Source organism: Phalacrocorax aristotelis, chromosome 1, assembly GCF_949628215.1.
Source record: "Phalacrocorax aristotelis chromosome 1, bGulAri2.1, whole genome shotgun sequence".
NCBI lineage: Eukaryota > Metazoa > Chordata > Aves > Suliformes > Phalacrocoracidae > Phalacrocorax > Phalacrocorax aristotelis.
In genome coordinates this window covers 58012251-58028464 of record NC_134276.1, presented here as the reverse complement: position 1 = coordinate 58028464, position 16214 = coordinate 58012251, and the positions used below count along the sequence as shown (strand labels likewise).

Below are 16214 nucleotides of genomic sequence, written 5' to 3'. Positions count from 1 at the left end.
ACTGAAAGTTCAGTACAATCACTCAACTTTGGAAAAAGAAAAAGACAGACCAAACAGGTATGTTCTTTTACTGTAAACTCTGGGAAGTTATTTCATGTTAGCACGTGACAATTAAGGTTTTACACTACAATTTAACTGTGAACACTCTAATAAAGAAAGTTACCACTGTAGATGGAAGCTAAAGAGCTCTGAAGAACACCGACTGCAATGCGAATATGGAAAAGTATAAAAGTGTTACCTTTCCGGATAAAAGTAATTTGAATGGAAATGCTTGACTCAACATATCCTGAAACTGTATAAATATTACAGAGCACTAGGAGTCCAAGTACTAAGAACAAAACCGACAAATATGTGACGACCTCTTATTTACTGAATTGCTATTCAAGTTCTATTTTATCTGCTATGCTCAGCTTAATAAAAAGTGGACCCTCCCAGGCACCAGAGAGGCATACCATCCCAGCCTCAAAAGAAACGTACAAACAACATTTACAACACATGCTTGAGGCCGGCTTTACACTGGATGTCATGGACATATTTAACACGTTAAAAATGTTATTGCTGGTAATAAGTTGTTTCTTCTGACGAACTAAAGTAAGGCTCAAAGTGAAAAAATCATTGTATCTATCCTTCCTTTATTTAATAATTGTAGCTTCTGATCCCGTTCAAGGAATTCTTAAGTTAAGGAACAGGGTGTAGTTAAAATACCAACATCGGCATGTTGCAGCATCTTCTCCATTTTAATTTTCCTCCCCATTGTCCGTAAATGAAAAGCAAACCTCACGCTTACCTTCAAGAAGTATTCAAGCAGCTAGAGGCTGGTCAGTCTCGCCTCTACCCCGGGCAAGTGATTGAGCAAATTTCCCTGTGTCAGTGGCTGTTGTATGCATTGGCCTCAGCAGGGACTTTGCCACGCTTTCCTACAGTGTTGTTTGAGGCACCCTGGTGACACACGGACTAGGTGACAGGGCAATACAGTGAGCTGCCTACTGGGCTGCAAGTGGGGGCGAGCGGCCGTACAAAATGCAGCTGGTGGCTGACTACTTGTGGTGTCACTCAAGAACTGATAGAGGTGCCAACGCCATTTAAATGCTGCTTTATTAATGACCTGGATAATGGGATGGAGTCTGGTCTCAGCAGGTCCACAAGCAACCGCAAATTGGAAAGAGAGATCAATACTCCAGAGAGCAGTGCTTCTATTCAGAGCAACCTCAAGAGGCAAGAGAACTATTTTGATGCGAACCTCATGAATATCAACCATGGCAAGTGGTTTACTGTGAGGGTGGTGAGCCACTGAACAGGTTGCCCAGAGAAGTTGTGGCTGCCCTCTCACAGGAAGCATTCAAGGCCAGGCTGGATGGGGCTCTGAGCAACCTGATTTAGCTGAAGATGTCCCTGCCCGTAGCAGTGGGGTGGAACTAGATGAATTTGAGGTCCCTTCCAACCCAAATAATTTTATGATTCTAAGTAAAAGTAAAACTTGCACCTGAGGTAAAGTAAGAACACACAAGATGACAGTCTGGGCACTGAGCGTCTAGGACACAGCTCTGCAAAAAAAGATGCGAGGTTCCTGGTAGACACTGTGTTGAATAACAGCCAACAACATGCCCTGTGCAAGTGAAGCAGGCTAACTAAGTATCAAGCTGTGCTAGCAGGTTGGGCGAAGCACTTTCCCCTCACTGCCCCATTTAGTACTGGTGAGGCAGCATCTGGAATGATGTGTCCAATTTTGGGCTCACCAGTAAAAGACAAACCTTGGTATAATGGGAATGTCAGCAGAGAGCTGCCAAGATGATCAAGGGGCTGGGACATATGACACACGAGGAGTGGTGGAGTGAGCTAGGTTTGTTCAGCCTGGGGACAAGGTGACAACCAGGCAGACCTTATTACTCTGTTCAGTTTTCATGTGGGTTTGTATAGAGAAGACATAACCAGACTCTTCTTGGATGCACACAGCAATAAGACAGGTGGAAATGAACACAATTTGGAAAACGGGTAACTTCAGGCAGGCGAGAAGAAAAGCTCTTTTCCTGTGAGGGTGGCCAAACACTGGAAGAGGTTGCTCAAAGACACTGTGGTATCTCCATCCTTGGAGTTACTCAAAGCTTCTGGGCAAATCCCAGAGCAACCTGCTCTAGTTAGGGTGACTTTTGAGCAGGGGTTTGAGCTAAAAGACTGCCAGAGGTCCCTTCCTACCTACATGATTCTATAATAAATCCAAATGACTAGTAGTAGAGAACAACATAAAATATTTCATAAATTTCATCTGAACCTTGTTAAGTCAGCAACAGAAAAGATATAGCTTTAGCCTGACAAAGGCTTTTCTGGCACAAAAACATAAAGGGTTTGCAGTTGCAGAAGTTATTCATCACTCACATCTGAAGCTTCTTGGAAAATAACGGCCCTACTCCCATCACTAAAAATTAAGGTCTAGTTAAAGGATGAAAATATTACATGACAAGTGTGCTTCTGGGGATTTACAGCGTAGGAGCTGAAGATGCTTAATTTAACATTTGGGTCTCTTATTACACCACTTATCTGACTTGAGAAACCTATGCCACAAAAAAAAAAAAAAAAAAAAAAGAGACCTACATAGAACAGGAGCTCAAATTAACTAGTGCTTGAAGTTTCTCATTACGTCCACATCTTTCTTTTCCAGTAGGTATAAAAGAACATATGGGGAGCTTAAAACCCTAAACCAAGCTTTACCTGGAAAAAATGAACTTTCAAATTGCATAATTTTGATCTTTACTTCACCTCGCAAGATTGTAGCTTTATTTCTGTTCCTTGCACTCTTCTGCTGTCGTCCAGACTTGGTTCTCACTTTGGGCTCACAGTTTATTCCTACACTGCTTCTCTTCTTTTCCCTCTTACTCTGAAGAGTTCCTCAAGCAAACACCATCAGTTGCTGTTCCACCCCACCCCCGTGTTCTCAGCCGTAGCCTGTGTGCAAAGACACAAGGAGATAAAGTCAAATATTGCAAGTAGCTACTTTTGAGTGTGAAAGTACACAAACACTGAGATACAAATATATTTGCTACTTAAACAAAAGCCAGCTCAAAAAACAATTTAGAAATGGGCTACTTGGTTAAAGGGAAAAAAAAAAAAGCTTTTTCCTACATTACTCCCTCTAGAATTTCATTTAACATACATTTAAAAGCTTATTGTGCCCAAATCTTACAAATGGAAATCTGTAAGTCGTCAAAAGCTTCTTCCACTGACGGTATTAGACTTTAGATGATAATCTGAAAAAAAGATATTTTTTAATTAGGGTTTTGTGAAGTATGCCTCCTTCTTCCACCTCACTTTCAGGTTTACTTGTTCGCAGAAAATAACTGATCTCAGAGAGGCCAGCTCCTCCACCTACTCGAACACCCTGAACAAGCCGTTTCCTTCTGGTACCAAACAACGAGGAACCACATGGCCAGCATTCTCATCAATGTCAAGTTACTTCAGAGCTGGGAAGTATACTCTCAAATCAATTAGGAATATCATGGGTTGTTTCACCAATCATTCACTATTTTGACTTTGGAAATTGAAGTTGCATCTGGTCATTGCTTTTTCCATATTATTCTTCATATGGCATTCAAAGTTTCCCCACTACTAAGCCAGTGCGTTTGGCATCTCTGTCAGTTTGCAGACACTCAGAGCCACACTTCAACCTGCATTAATAGACTTTCACAACTGACATGCAACTGTATTAATGCAACACTTCTAGTATGTCCGAAATCCACTTTACATCAACCACTAACAGATTACTAATTTTTCAAGAAAAGAAGAGGTTTAAGACATTAAGTTTAAGTCACTATTTAAAACCCAACTCCCCACCCTCCACTTTTTCTCAGATGACTTTAACCTGTGAGCCAAACTCCAGATCTTTACAGAAGTACATGAGACCACCTATCAGTAAGTTTCATAGCAGAACCAGAGCCCTCAGAGCTTGAAGATAAAAGCACCTATCCTTACAAGAACCCATTTTATGCTTTTTAGTCAATACATATTGAGAACTCAAGCACTGATTGTATAGTAGATCACAAGTATTTCAAGAGTTATTGATTTTGTCACTCTAGAATTTGTTGCCATCTTGAACAAAACACCAAAATAGTTCTGTTGTTCATTTTTTCCCCCTAAATTAGCAGTTGCTTCAAGGCTGAATCATTTTATCATACAGGCAGTCCAAATTAGACCCTTAATTCATAGAATCAGCCTCCTACACAGTGTTTGAAAACCTTGTTCAGCAATAACAACTTTGAAGGGACCTTAAGTTACCTTCTAGGGCAACCAGGAACATTAAGACATCCAATGTAGTTTAGCACTAGAAGTTTGGATTATAAATACTTCCAGAGTATGGGCAGCAAGTTGAATGCAATACTAAATATATTAAAGAATACAGGTTCCCTTGCTTTCATGGGGTCTGATTCTGCACAGAGAGCAGCAGAGTCCTTATGTTATTAGCTCAATTCACTACCATGGTTGCACCAAACTCTGGGAGACTTAGAAGACACACAGGAAAACTGCCAATGCACCTGAAGGGAGAAATTATTCAGTTCAACCAGCTCTCTACACTTTCCATCAAGCGTCTTTGTGATTACTAGAGCTGAGCTGGCAGAGATTTTTCTTCTTCCTCCACAAAGCGTTCTCAAAAAAGTCAAGAGTAAGCTCACAATTTTATCCCTGTTCTTGCCACTGGCTGGGTCTACAGATTTAATCCCTATCAGTGTAACGGCATTACACAGCAACTTTTCCCACTCACACAGTAACTTTACAACTTCCACCTCAAACCAATATGTAGCCCAAAGCTACATAAAAATTTAAGTGATATCCTATTCAAGAGGATTGGAAAATATTCTAAATTAGGCAGCTAGTTAATAGAAATTAAAAAGCATCTTAATAAAACGAGAGAGTTACAACAGCTGCTATGTCTTGTAACACTGTACAGCCCTAGGAGATGCTACTCACACTTCCACTCTCCTTTTCTCCCCCCAGGGCTTCTCTGGCTGGGTCCTGCACAAAGAAAAGAATAACTCCTTCATTTTAAAGCAAGTCTAATTAGACAGCCTATTTTCCAAAATTAAATACCAGAAGAAGCCAAAAACCCACTCCAAGATGAAATATTAATAAACTAGATTAAAAAGGAAGCAGCAAGGTCTGCATGAATGGAGCAAACAAATTTGCTTGGGTAAATCACTAAGCTCTCTTCCAGACAACTAGAACAACTGCTGCTCAGGTGACCATTTTCATAACATGCACCCCCATCTCAAAACTTGCTAAATTTCAGTTATCTGTAAATTACAACGATGGGTGAATAAGAACATTAAATTCCCGACTGAATTAGTGCTGACCACTGTTTTATCAATAGTAGCAATTAACAGTAAACATGAGTTCTAGTCATTTTTGTAGTCCCCAGCAAGGCAACCTTCTAAAGTTTATTGCAACACCTTCAAAAGTCCAAAGACAAGACTTATCTTTGGGTCAAAAGTTTTCCAGAGCTGTGACAATCCTGATGCTGAAAAGTTCTGTCCCCATCAATCACTTGTCTGTTACTCTGGTTGGAAGAAATCTCACAGAAGACAAGCACAGCGCAAAAAGTAGGTAAGGAGAGTTGCTAGTTGTTGCCAGAAGTTCTAAGACAAGTCATCTTTAAACACATAGAAGAAAAGATTAGCAGACAGGATTACTGTCTTAATCAAGTTGGATCAAATCAGTCTAATTTCCCTCTAAAATATAGTCATTAACTTAGGAATTGTCAGGAATAGACACAGAATAGGAACAGTAGAAAGGAGATGCTTTTTTTAAAAAAAAAAAAAAAGAAAAAAAACTTAAGTAGTATGACTTCAGACATTTCCAGTTAGTGTCAAAGCCGTAAAAAACACAGTCTAGGAAAAAAATATGATGTGACAGGGGCAGAACTCCCTGGAAAGCAATTCTGAGAGTTATCGCAAACAAAAGGTTTATTACAGTGGGATTTAATTGTAGTCAGTGTTTGCATCAACAACACGGATGCTGAATACAAAACACATTTATTAAATACGCCAATGATGAAAAGCTAGGAAGGACAAAAAATTTAAATCAATTTTACAAATTAAAGAAACTAAGAGAAGAGGGATGAAATCCAGTGGGGGTGAGCACAAAGCTCATATAAAAAGACAGTGGGAAATACAAGTAGTAGTCTTTAAGAAAATGAATAGTGTCTAAATCCCAAGCTGAAAAGTCAATGTCGGGCAACTGCAAAATAGGTAAACGTCACTGAAGTCTACAACCACAAGCACAACTTCCAGAATAAGCAACGTAATCTTTTTTGCTACACATTGTACTACACTTAAAAATGAAATACCGTACCCCCACTGAAGCATCACATTTCAAGAAAACAACTGACACAAATCCAAAGAAGAGGAACATTAAGAACGGCCTACAATAAACAAAGAATGAGCTACATTTCATTAAGTTTTAAGAAGGGAAGTTTGAAAGAGGACTTCCTAAGAACCAAAGTACCTAGTAGGCTGCTACAGAGAAAAGGGGACCAATTTGTTCTCAATTTCTCAAAAGACAGAAGATGCAACGGGCCTAAAATTAAAGTTAATAAGATTCATGCTAAGCACTGAGGCAACAGTGGGGAAATCACTACCACTTTCCAATAGTAAAGACAATGAAACCCTTGAGCAGATTACCAAGGCTCTTCTAAAGCATCCAACAGTGGAGACAGTTAAGGAAGGAAAAAAATCCCCATGCTGTCAGTAACAGGACCTCCCAAAGTTATTTAATCCTTGCTGTTCCTTGCATTTATTAAAAAAAGAAAACAACACAAAAAAACCCAACACAACTACATAGAGCTTACTGGCTCTAACATTCATTTCCGTAGAAGTTACGAAGGTATTGTAGAGAATTTGTGTTTTTTTTTTCCCCAGTTTAAACATTTGTCGCTTTTTATTCTCTCTTCCCCACTACCTTCAGCATAGTTTTAATTTTCAATTAACTCTCTTACACTTCTATGATGATCCTAGTTACCATGGCTGCAAAGAACAGAGTCCATCTTAGACTCTGTAATTGCTAGAGCTTTAAAAACACTCAATAGTCAAATAAAGGACTGCATAAGAAAAAGGAATCCTACTAGTAATTTCTACTCAACCCTCCCAATTCCATGACTCATGGGTATACTGTTGATTTATACTTCTATAGAATAACAGAGCACACAGTAAGTTAAACAGACATGAGGAAATGGAAAGTATAATGGAAGCAAATTAATGAAAATCAATAGCTTCGAAGACTAAACTGCACTGATAATAAAGCTCATGGGGTTTACATAATTAGACTGATTTCACTGTTTCATATAAGAAAATTAGACAACACTTTCACTGCAGTGCTTTTTCAAGTGTGTAGTTTAAAAGATTACCTTCCTAGTTTAATCAAACTTGTTATAAATAATAATGAATAATTATTAATGACATTCCAGGCACACCAGCAAGGGAGAAAATGTGCCTTGATTAGGACTTCTAAGGTCCCCTTCTCAATCCCTCACACAGAGGGCAGAGAGGCAGAGCAAGCCCTACCTCACACACCAAGTTTTACCTGGTAACCTAAGAGGGGCAGACAATCAGTTTGGACAATGTCTCTGCAACATCAGATGTGGAATTCTCATCTAGTTTTAGACACTAAGTCCCAGTTAGCCATTCCAGGCTTCCTTTGTAATCAGTGAAAGGAGGAACTGACCCTCCAGGAGACAATTCAGCAGATCTCAGACATGTCTTAGACCCTCCAAGAGACTGCCTGTATTGTTGCGTTTCTCCCCACAGCCTACAGAGGCAACCTAACACTCAGGTTTGAGACCACCTCTTCCCTGGCAACCCAAGTTCGACATATAACAGTATTTCTCTTCCCTTTCTTTCTCCAAGCAATGTTGGCTAGGCTCCATAGTCTCAGCTTCTTGGCACCTCTGAAGGACAACCAAGTTCCAGAGGTGGAGCTAAACACAAGCATCATCAGCTTCAGCAGCTTCCAGAAAGGGCAGAGAAAATACACAAGGAAATAAGAGACTGTTACTTAAAAAAAAAAAAAAAGAAAGAAGGATTCTGCACCAATCTCAGATACTTTCTGTTGTAACAGCCATTTTTGTAAAGCAGAGTAAATAACCCAAGTTGTAGACACAATGCACAGCACAATAGCAATGACCCTCCTGTTAAATGTATGGAGGGTTATGCTACTGATGCAAGAACCTCCATGTAAACCTTACTGCCCCTTCATGTGGAAAGTCTTTAATTATACTAGTTATTTGTAACGTTGAGCTGAAAACTATGCTCATAAGAATTTAAAAATGCATCAGCTGTTATCTCTTTTCAATAACCTTACTATCCAGACAGCAACTTTTGTAAAAGTGACAGCTATACATTAGTATGAAAAACTAATAGCCTGGCTCTGTAAACAGTTAAGCAGGTATTTCAGCAGAACATCTCACATCCTGAAAATTAAAACATATGCAAATGTTTGAAGAAATAAAGTCTACAGTTTTTGGTTTGTTTTGTTGTGGATTTTAAAAGTAATTTTTAAAGTATTCAAAAGAATGATTCGTAACAAAAAAAAGATACTCTACAACACCACGATAACATCCAATACACTGACAACAAACAATTTTTCATACTGAAGTACCTAAGCTGGGACAGGGGCACAGGACACTTCATCCCATTAAGTCACAGAGAGGTAAAAGTTCAGTGACATCAAAATTGAAGTTGGTGTTGGGCTTGAAAGAGTTCAGATTGCTGGGCCACAGCAGCAACTTCTGCCCTGTGTTTCTTCTTGGAACCCAAGACTTCCAAACACAAATATCAGAAATAGGAAAAAGCTGAGAAAAAGTCTCTTCAAAACCCTGATGAGATTTCAGAAGCAAAACATCTTTAAACACACTGCCCATGACAGGCAAAGAACCCGGGGTGAGCTGAGGCAGTGCTTTACACACCATCTAAGAGTCTTAGGAGCATCATCCACTCCCCTTCTTTCCCTACCACCTAGCCCCTTCCCTCATGAATTCTCATTATAGTTTCTGCATGAACCCTTCTAAAGACCTGTGTTAAAAGGTAGGGCTTAATCTAATTTACTTATTAGAAAAAGCAAAGAAAATACTTCTAAGAGCCACCTGCTTAATTTTTACTTACATTACACTATTACCAGCCTATTAAGAAGCAAATTTTCAGAATGCAGAGATTTATAATCTAAACATCTTATTCCCTCTATGTAGTAAAAGATATGCTACATATATAGATATCTGAAAGATCAGATTATATTAACACCCTGCTATGAAGGAAAAAAAAAAATCCAAAATACACTTAACATCATCCTTACTGCATTAAATACATGGCACAAGAGACCAAACACCTCGGTACCAAATTCATAATATGGTTTGCCCTGCTGCCCTCCTAGCCACAAGGAGAATTCATTGTCAGATATTTAATCAATTTAGCCTAATTTTCTGACTCCATAGCTGGAAGGTAGAAAGAAAAGTTGAGCTATTCAAGGATGTCTAATGCCTAAAATATATTCAGAAGCTTTAAAGGATGACTTAAAAATAATCTGTATGCTTTACTTTAGACTCACATGCTAGTTTCTTGCTTATTTTAGGCATACAGTCTCATCATTCTCAGTTCTCAGTTCAGACATTAAAAAAATAAAAAAAGATGTAGATGCATGTCTCTAATAGTACAGTCCTCCAGCAAAGTATTTTAGGTTTGATTCCAACTTTACCAGGAGCGAAGACGTTCACAGCAGAGACAATCTGTACTTCAGGGTTATCTGATTCATTTTATAGCTCCTTGAAAAACTGAAGTCAAGCTACGTAACTATAAAAAAATACAAAGGGAAAAATGAAAAGGTGTCTGCCCAGAACAGGTCATAACAATACAAGAAGGAAGGAGTGTTTGAACGATGCAACAAATAATTATTCACGGCACTTTCCTCACTTACATAAAGATGAATCAAGAAGTGCAATGTCACACTAAACAAGTCATTCACTAACTAAACATAAAAATTTAAGAAACACTATTCAGCTATAATGTTGAAGTGTCACTACATGTCTTTCTTCAATCAAAATAATTACTATCCACCAAATAACCACTACGACCCACTTTGTAATTCAACTCAAAGTTTTAAGTTCACTTAATAAAATTATGTTTTTTATTTAAAAGTACCAAAGCCATTACTCCAATTTTACTGCCCGTTTGTAACCTTTGCAATTCAAGTTGACGCTCAGTTACTTACCTACTAATATTCTTTAAGTGAGAGGAAAAAAGGACTTCACTGGCAGATTATGTATTCTCAGACACTTCTAGCAGTATTACTCTTCCTCCTCCCCTCCCTGGTTTACATTACAAGTTTCCCGAATACTCCTTAAAACTATAGAGTTACCACCAGCTATTTTGTCCTTGAAGACATTCACAGCGTTTCTCTTCCGCTAGACACAAACCTTTACGCTTGATCTTCAGCTAAGCATTTTCCAAGAAATTGTAGAATACAGTTAAGGTTATTCATACAAGTCCAGCCTAAGTCCACGACCATCAACGATAAATTTAAATTATCCCGACTGAGTCATGCCAGACACAGCTAGCTTTGCGGTACAGGACAGCATTTGATATTCACATCAAATAATCTTCAAATTGCTCAACAACAACAATAATAACCAACTGTATTGTCTTGATGAAGAGGTCTGTGAAAATGAGTCCGTGTATATCACGGACTGTACGGGTTTTTAAATGACAAGACACAAAACACAACGTGCAAGTGGCCCTAGTGAAAATTTGACGTTTCCAGACCCGTAAAATTAAGATAAATAGTAAAATGAAGGAATGTAAGTTAGCCGGGAAACTATATAACCGAAAAAAAAGAAAAAGAGATAAGGTATTTTTTTCCTAAATATTTTACAGATACTTAAGTCACAACCATTACAGCGCAAAGGTTTAAGACAGAATTCAGCTCATAACTTCTTGCTACATATGTTCAAAACCTGTCATACAAATACAGAATCTAATATTAGCCTGAAAATCCGATTTAATGGTAAATAAATCATAACGACGAAGCCCAAAACTTACTGAATCACCCAGAGCTACGCACCTTATCAAGAGCGATCACCCAACTGACAATTTTCCCATCCTAAAAACAGAGACGACCTTCCGCAAGACGCAACACAAGCGCGATACGCGGCAACATGCGGCGGGGCAGCGCGCACGCAAAAACCCCGAAGCTTTCCGCTGGCGTCGGGCCGCCAGGAGGCCACGAGCGCGGCAGCTCGTGCTGCAGCAGGGCCCGCCGCGCGCCGCCTCGCTGAGGCTCACCGCGAGCGCTCCGCACACCCCGCCAGGCGGGGCTCGCGCCTGCCTGCCGACCTGAACCTGGGCGAAAGGAGAGCTTAAGGACTTTTGGAGACTTCAAACTCCACCAGTCGCACCGCTGGGCAGCTGCAGCGACGTTACGACTCTGCAGGGGCACCCTTCCTGCGCCGAGGAGTGATTTGCTTTTTTTAAAAGAAGAAAAAAAATCAAGTTTCAAAGGGACAAGCGGAGCAGAGCTCGGTTCCTCTGGGGCTGACCCGCCCGCAAGGTTCCCGCTGCGGGGAATCGGCGCAAACTTGAAGCGCAGCGAATGCGGTGCGGGTAACGACCGGGGAGGGGAAGAACGGCCCAAACTAGAACCTCCGCCGGCAGGGAAACCTTTATTTTCATCTTTTTTTTTATCCCCCCCCCCCTTTTTTTTTTTTGCTTCTTAACGACGACGGCGGCGGGCAATTCCTGCCGGATTGCCGGGGAGCGGGACCCGCCCGCGGGGGGCCTTCCCGCCGCGCTGAGGAAAGGCGGGACCGGATCGCCAAGGAGTGGAAATCAAGCCCCACAGGCGGGACCTCCGAGCACTCGTGGGCCGCCCGCCCCCCACCCCCAACCCACCAGCACTCACCTGAGGGTGCGGTTGCCGGCGCATCCGCGGCGCTCCATGGCGGCGGGGACGCAGCTGGTGAGCTCGGTCCAGTCGGCGTGTAACCCGCAGCTCCAGCCGGTGGAGAAGCGGGAGAAGAGCCAGGTGTCCTTGTCGCCGCCCGGGCGGTGGCAGGCGCACTTCTTCTGCCCGGCCCGGCAGTAGCAGGGCTGCTCCAGGCGGATGTTGCGCACCAGGTGCCTCCCGAAGGTGGTGCCGCCCGTCTTCTGGATGTGGAGGAAAACGATCACGTCGCGGCCCCGCATGTCGAAACGCACCCGCCGACACAACTCCCCCCGCGCGAAGGGGAACTTGGCCACTAGCCGCGGCGGCACCGCTGCCGCCGCCGCCTCCTCTTCCTCCTCCCGCTCCGCCGGGCCCCCCCCGCGGCGGGCGGCGGAGGCCGGCGGGCGGCGGGGGCAGGCAGCGCCGGGGCAGGCGGGCGACACGTACTGGTAGACGATGAGCAAGAAGAGCAGCGCAAGCAGCGGCGGCAGCAGCCACCTGTTGAAGCGCTCGTCCATGGCGATGCGCGGCGGCAGGGCGGCGCGGGGTTAGGCGCTGCCGGGCGCTGACGACAGGGCGGACGCCCCGCTCGGATCCCGCAGCCGAAGGGCGCCCGGTTCCCTTCCCGACGGCATGGTCCTCGCCAGGCGGCGGCGGCGGCGGCTCGGTCCGCTCCGGTCAGCCCAGCCCGCCCGAGGCGGCCATCCCGCGGCGGACGCGAGAGGCAGGCGCCGTCCCCGGCAGGCGCAGCCGAGCGGCAGCTCCCGCCACCCCAACTCCGAACGCCAGCCCGAACACACCGCTCGGCTCCCCCTCCCCGCACCGCGGGGCGGGGAGTCCCCCACGCCAGCCAATCGGGACAAAGCCGGCCGCCTGAGCAGCCAATAGGCGGGCTCAGCACGCCGGCGCTCTTGCCAATGAGAGCGGGCGGCGAGCAAACGGGGGGCGGTGGGAGCCGCTCCTCGCTCCCCTCCAGGTATCGGACGGAGACCGATCGCGCGCGGGCGGGAGGGGAGGGGTTGGCGAGGCGATGGCAGCCAATGAGGCGGCGGGGGCGGAGCGGGGAACTACCAATGAGGTTGACAAGGGGGCCCGGCAGGTGCGCGGCGGTTCGGCGGGGCGCTGCCGCCGCCGCCGCCATCCCCTCAGGGAGACTGGGATGGTAACGGCTTTTTCTTTTAAGCTCCTACATATCCCGTTATTTTTATTTCGAGGGGAGCGTGTTGTACCGTGTGTGGCTTCAAGGCAGCGTTTATAACCCCGATGTTTAGGGATTTCATACAACTAGGTCGGACGACGCTGCTTACTACACAGATTAATGAAGTACTTGTAGATTAAATGCCTTGCAGAGCTGTTTGTTCTTGGGGCCTTTGAAGTCTTCAGAGAACAAAGTCCTAAATGCTGACTGACTTTGAGGAAAACTCCTCTCTCCCCAAGGCACTAAAATATATTTCCCCTCCTCCACTTTATTGAAAATTTTCAAAAGTTAGTTATTTTTTAAGTCCCTTCCCACACATACAAAAGTCCTCGGTTTGAAGCCATGTTGTTTTCCCTACTGAAAACTATTTTTTTAATAGACATTAAAATCCTTACAGGTCATACCTAGCTGAGAAGTCTTTTGTCAAAAAAAACCCCACTGTTTTGTCTGCAAGAGTTTTCCATACTTTCAGAAGTCCGTTACAAACACTCCCTACCCAAATATGAGCCTCGTACAGCTCCTGGATTATAATACATTAATATGCAAAGCATTTCATGTTAGAACTGATTGCACATCTCAGTTATTTAATTACAGAATGTCTTTATTTACTGAGGGGTTAATTAGATCTCTGGCAGTGCTAAAGCAACTTTCTTGCTCAACTCTAAAGACAACTTCACCTCCGGAAGGCTGATAACAGAAGAGTAGTGCCTTCCCATGGGACCATTTAACTTTAGAACTTAAAAAAAATAGTTAGACAAATGTATTTTAAACAAGATTTTTTTATGGGAAGTAAGAATATTTGGACTCTTGGAAGAGGGTATCAGCTGGCATTAAAGCTTGCCAGAAATAATAGAAATTACCAAAAAATTGTTCTAAACAAAAGGAGTTAAAACTCTAAACATTGTGAGATGTTCCAGAAGTTGCTAACACAAGAACAATGGCATACGCCACCCGACTTCAAACACATTTCCACGGTCCCACTGCACTGTCTGAATATTAAGCTGGTAAAAGTTTAGAGGAGCAAATTCTCGGGTCTTGCCAAGACATCAAAAGAGATGCATTTTATCTTCAGTGACATTTCATAAGGAAAACCTATAATGTAGCCCATGTTTCATAGGTTACATGAAATGCGTCCTTGTACAACCACACACCACAGCCCTGGAAGCCCGATCCCTCCATCCTCTGGCACAAGAAAATGTGGGTCTGGTGTCAAACAAACCTGTTCAGTCTTCTTCCCGTAATGACAAGAGGTGTGCACCCTTACCAAAGTGGAAAGCAGCATTTTTGTCTTGGAAAATCCCTTGTTCTTTGCCAGCAAAAGAAGCAGAGCACCCATGTTCTCTCTAGAGAGACCTGGCTCTCTTCTCTGCTTTGCCCACCACCGTGCTCACCTGCTTTCAGACTCCCTGTGCTTCCCAAGTGCAGGCTTAATGAGGCTGCCTTCTAACCTCTCTCTTTTAGGAGCTGACAGGAAGCCTAGCCTAGAGGAATGTAAATATTTATAAATGTAAGATACAGAAGCATTTTGTTCTCTCCTCAGCCTATCCATTACTTAACAAGTAACCATCAAAACCAAAAAGAAGCAACATTAAATACAGCCTTGTTTCGGTAACAGAATAGCATTAGTAAGGCTTGTGTGGTTAAATTCGTATTTGGAATAAAAGCACCGCTAAAGCATTTAGACTGAAGTATCCCTCATAATGCTTTTAGTAAGTTACAGGCATGCTATTATAATTTAAGATTTTGTCATTAAATACAAGATCGTTGACACTGTACCTTCATCTCCGTGAAAAGGAGATCAAAGCTAAATTTACTAAACAGAGAAATTGTGAATTTCCATTAAATTTAAAATTCTTATTTATTTATTTAAACTCATTTAAGACAGTTACTGATTTGTGAAGACCAGCAAAAGTGTTTTTTCTGGGACAGAAAGGATGTGCAAGAGAAGCAAAAATATTTATAACGAGGTTTAGATGAAAAACTTGACTTTCACAAAGCTCTCATTTTTCTGAAATGAGCAAAAAGTACTTGCAGACCCACACAAATTAATGTGTTTATGCAGCTTTCAAAGACAGGCTTTTACTTATGAATTTTAATATTCTTAATGACGGTTTGCGGACCATGCTTTATGTAGAGTCACAACCCATGGCACATGCAGCCACCACCCAGTTCTTCCCAACCGCATACGGGGTGTGCAGTTACACCCCACGCTATACTGAATGCAGCCCTGGTTTGAATGAGAGTTGGCGTCTCCAGAGTGAACCTGCATCTCACGATAGCTAGTGGAGGCTAAGTATCCCTACACGGAGGACACAGCGTTTTCATTTGGCAGTATTTTATGTCCTCTTTATAGAGGTCCATGTTACCATGCAGACCCCTGTGGGATTAAGCTTTAATAAAATCAGTTAGATTCTTTAGAAGTCAATGGCTGCAACTCGTTAGCGTCAGTGAAGTGATGATAAGGGTCATTTTGAACACGGTCACGTTTCCACTGATTTAATGGGAACACAACTGGGTTCAAAATAAAGCCCTAAAAATTGCACACACTGTTTTCAATCCCAGTATTTTCCCTTTCAAATATAACTCATCTGTAAATCTCCAATGAGAGTTTAACTACAAGGAGAATCCAAGGTCAGTTACGAGCTATGTGAGAGATACTATTACAAAATGAATGTAGTTTCTGTGGATTTCAAAATAAAACAATTGCAAGTGAGACTTAGGATTCTCTTATTTATAACGTAACAATTCTCCAAGAGCCTATGCTGTCAGCATATAGCTCAGAGTTCACCAAGCATTCAAATAATATAATCCTGAAATGACCTATTCCTCGTAACAATTTCAGGTAGACTACCCTCACCTGTTAAAATTTACGTGCCAGCCCTAGCGTCATTTCTACCAGAGATGTGCTGAAAATGTGAAAGTGTATACACAAGATTATTTTAGAATTCCAAGACAGTATGTCCCTTCTCCTTGCCACTTCTGAGGTTAACACACAACACATTTTCCGAGCTGCTAAAAATAAAAATTGGCACACTTACTGTTTATTTTAAAGGTCAATACAATATTT

The 16214-nt window shown here is 42.5% G+C and overlaps 1 protein-coding gene across 1 annotated transcript in view; it reads right to left on the bottom strand.

The window, feature by feature from the left end:
* HS6ST3 (heparan sulfate 6-O-sulfotransferase 3) overlaps positions 1–12560 on the bottom strand; it is a 303970-nt gene extending 291410 nt beyond the window's left edge. The window contains exon 1 of the mRNA XM_075089756.1: positions 11926–12560. Within this exon, the coding sequence (XP_074945857.1) occupies positions 11926–12467 (542 nt within the window). The 5' untranslated portion in view covers positions 12468–12560. The remainder of the gene's footprint in view (positions 1–11925) is intronic.
* Between the last annotated feature and the right edge of the window lie 3654 nt (positions 12561–16214).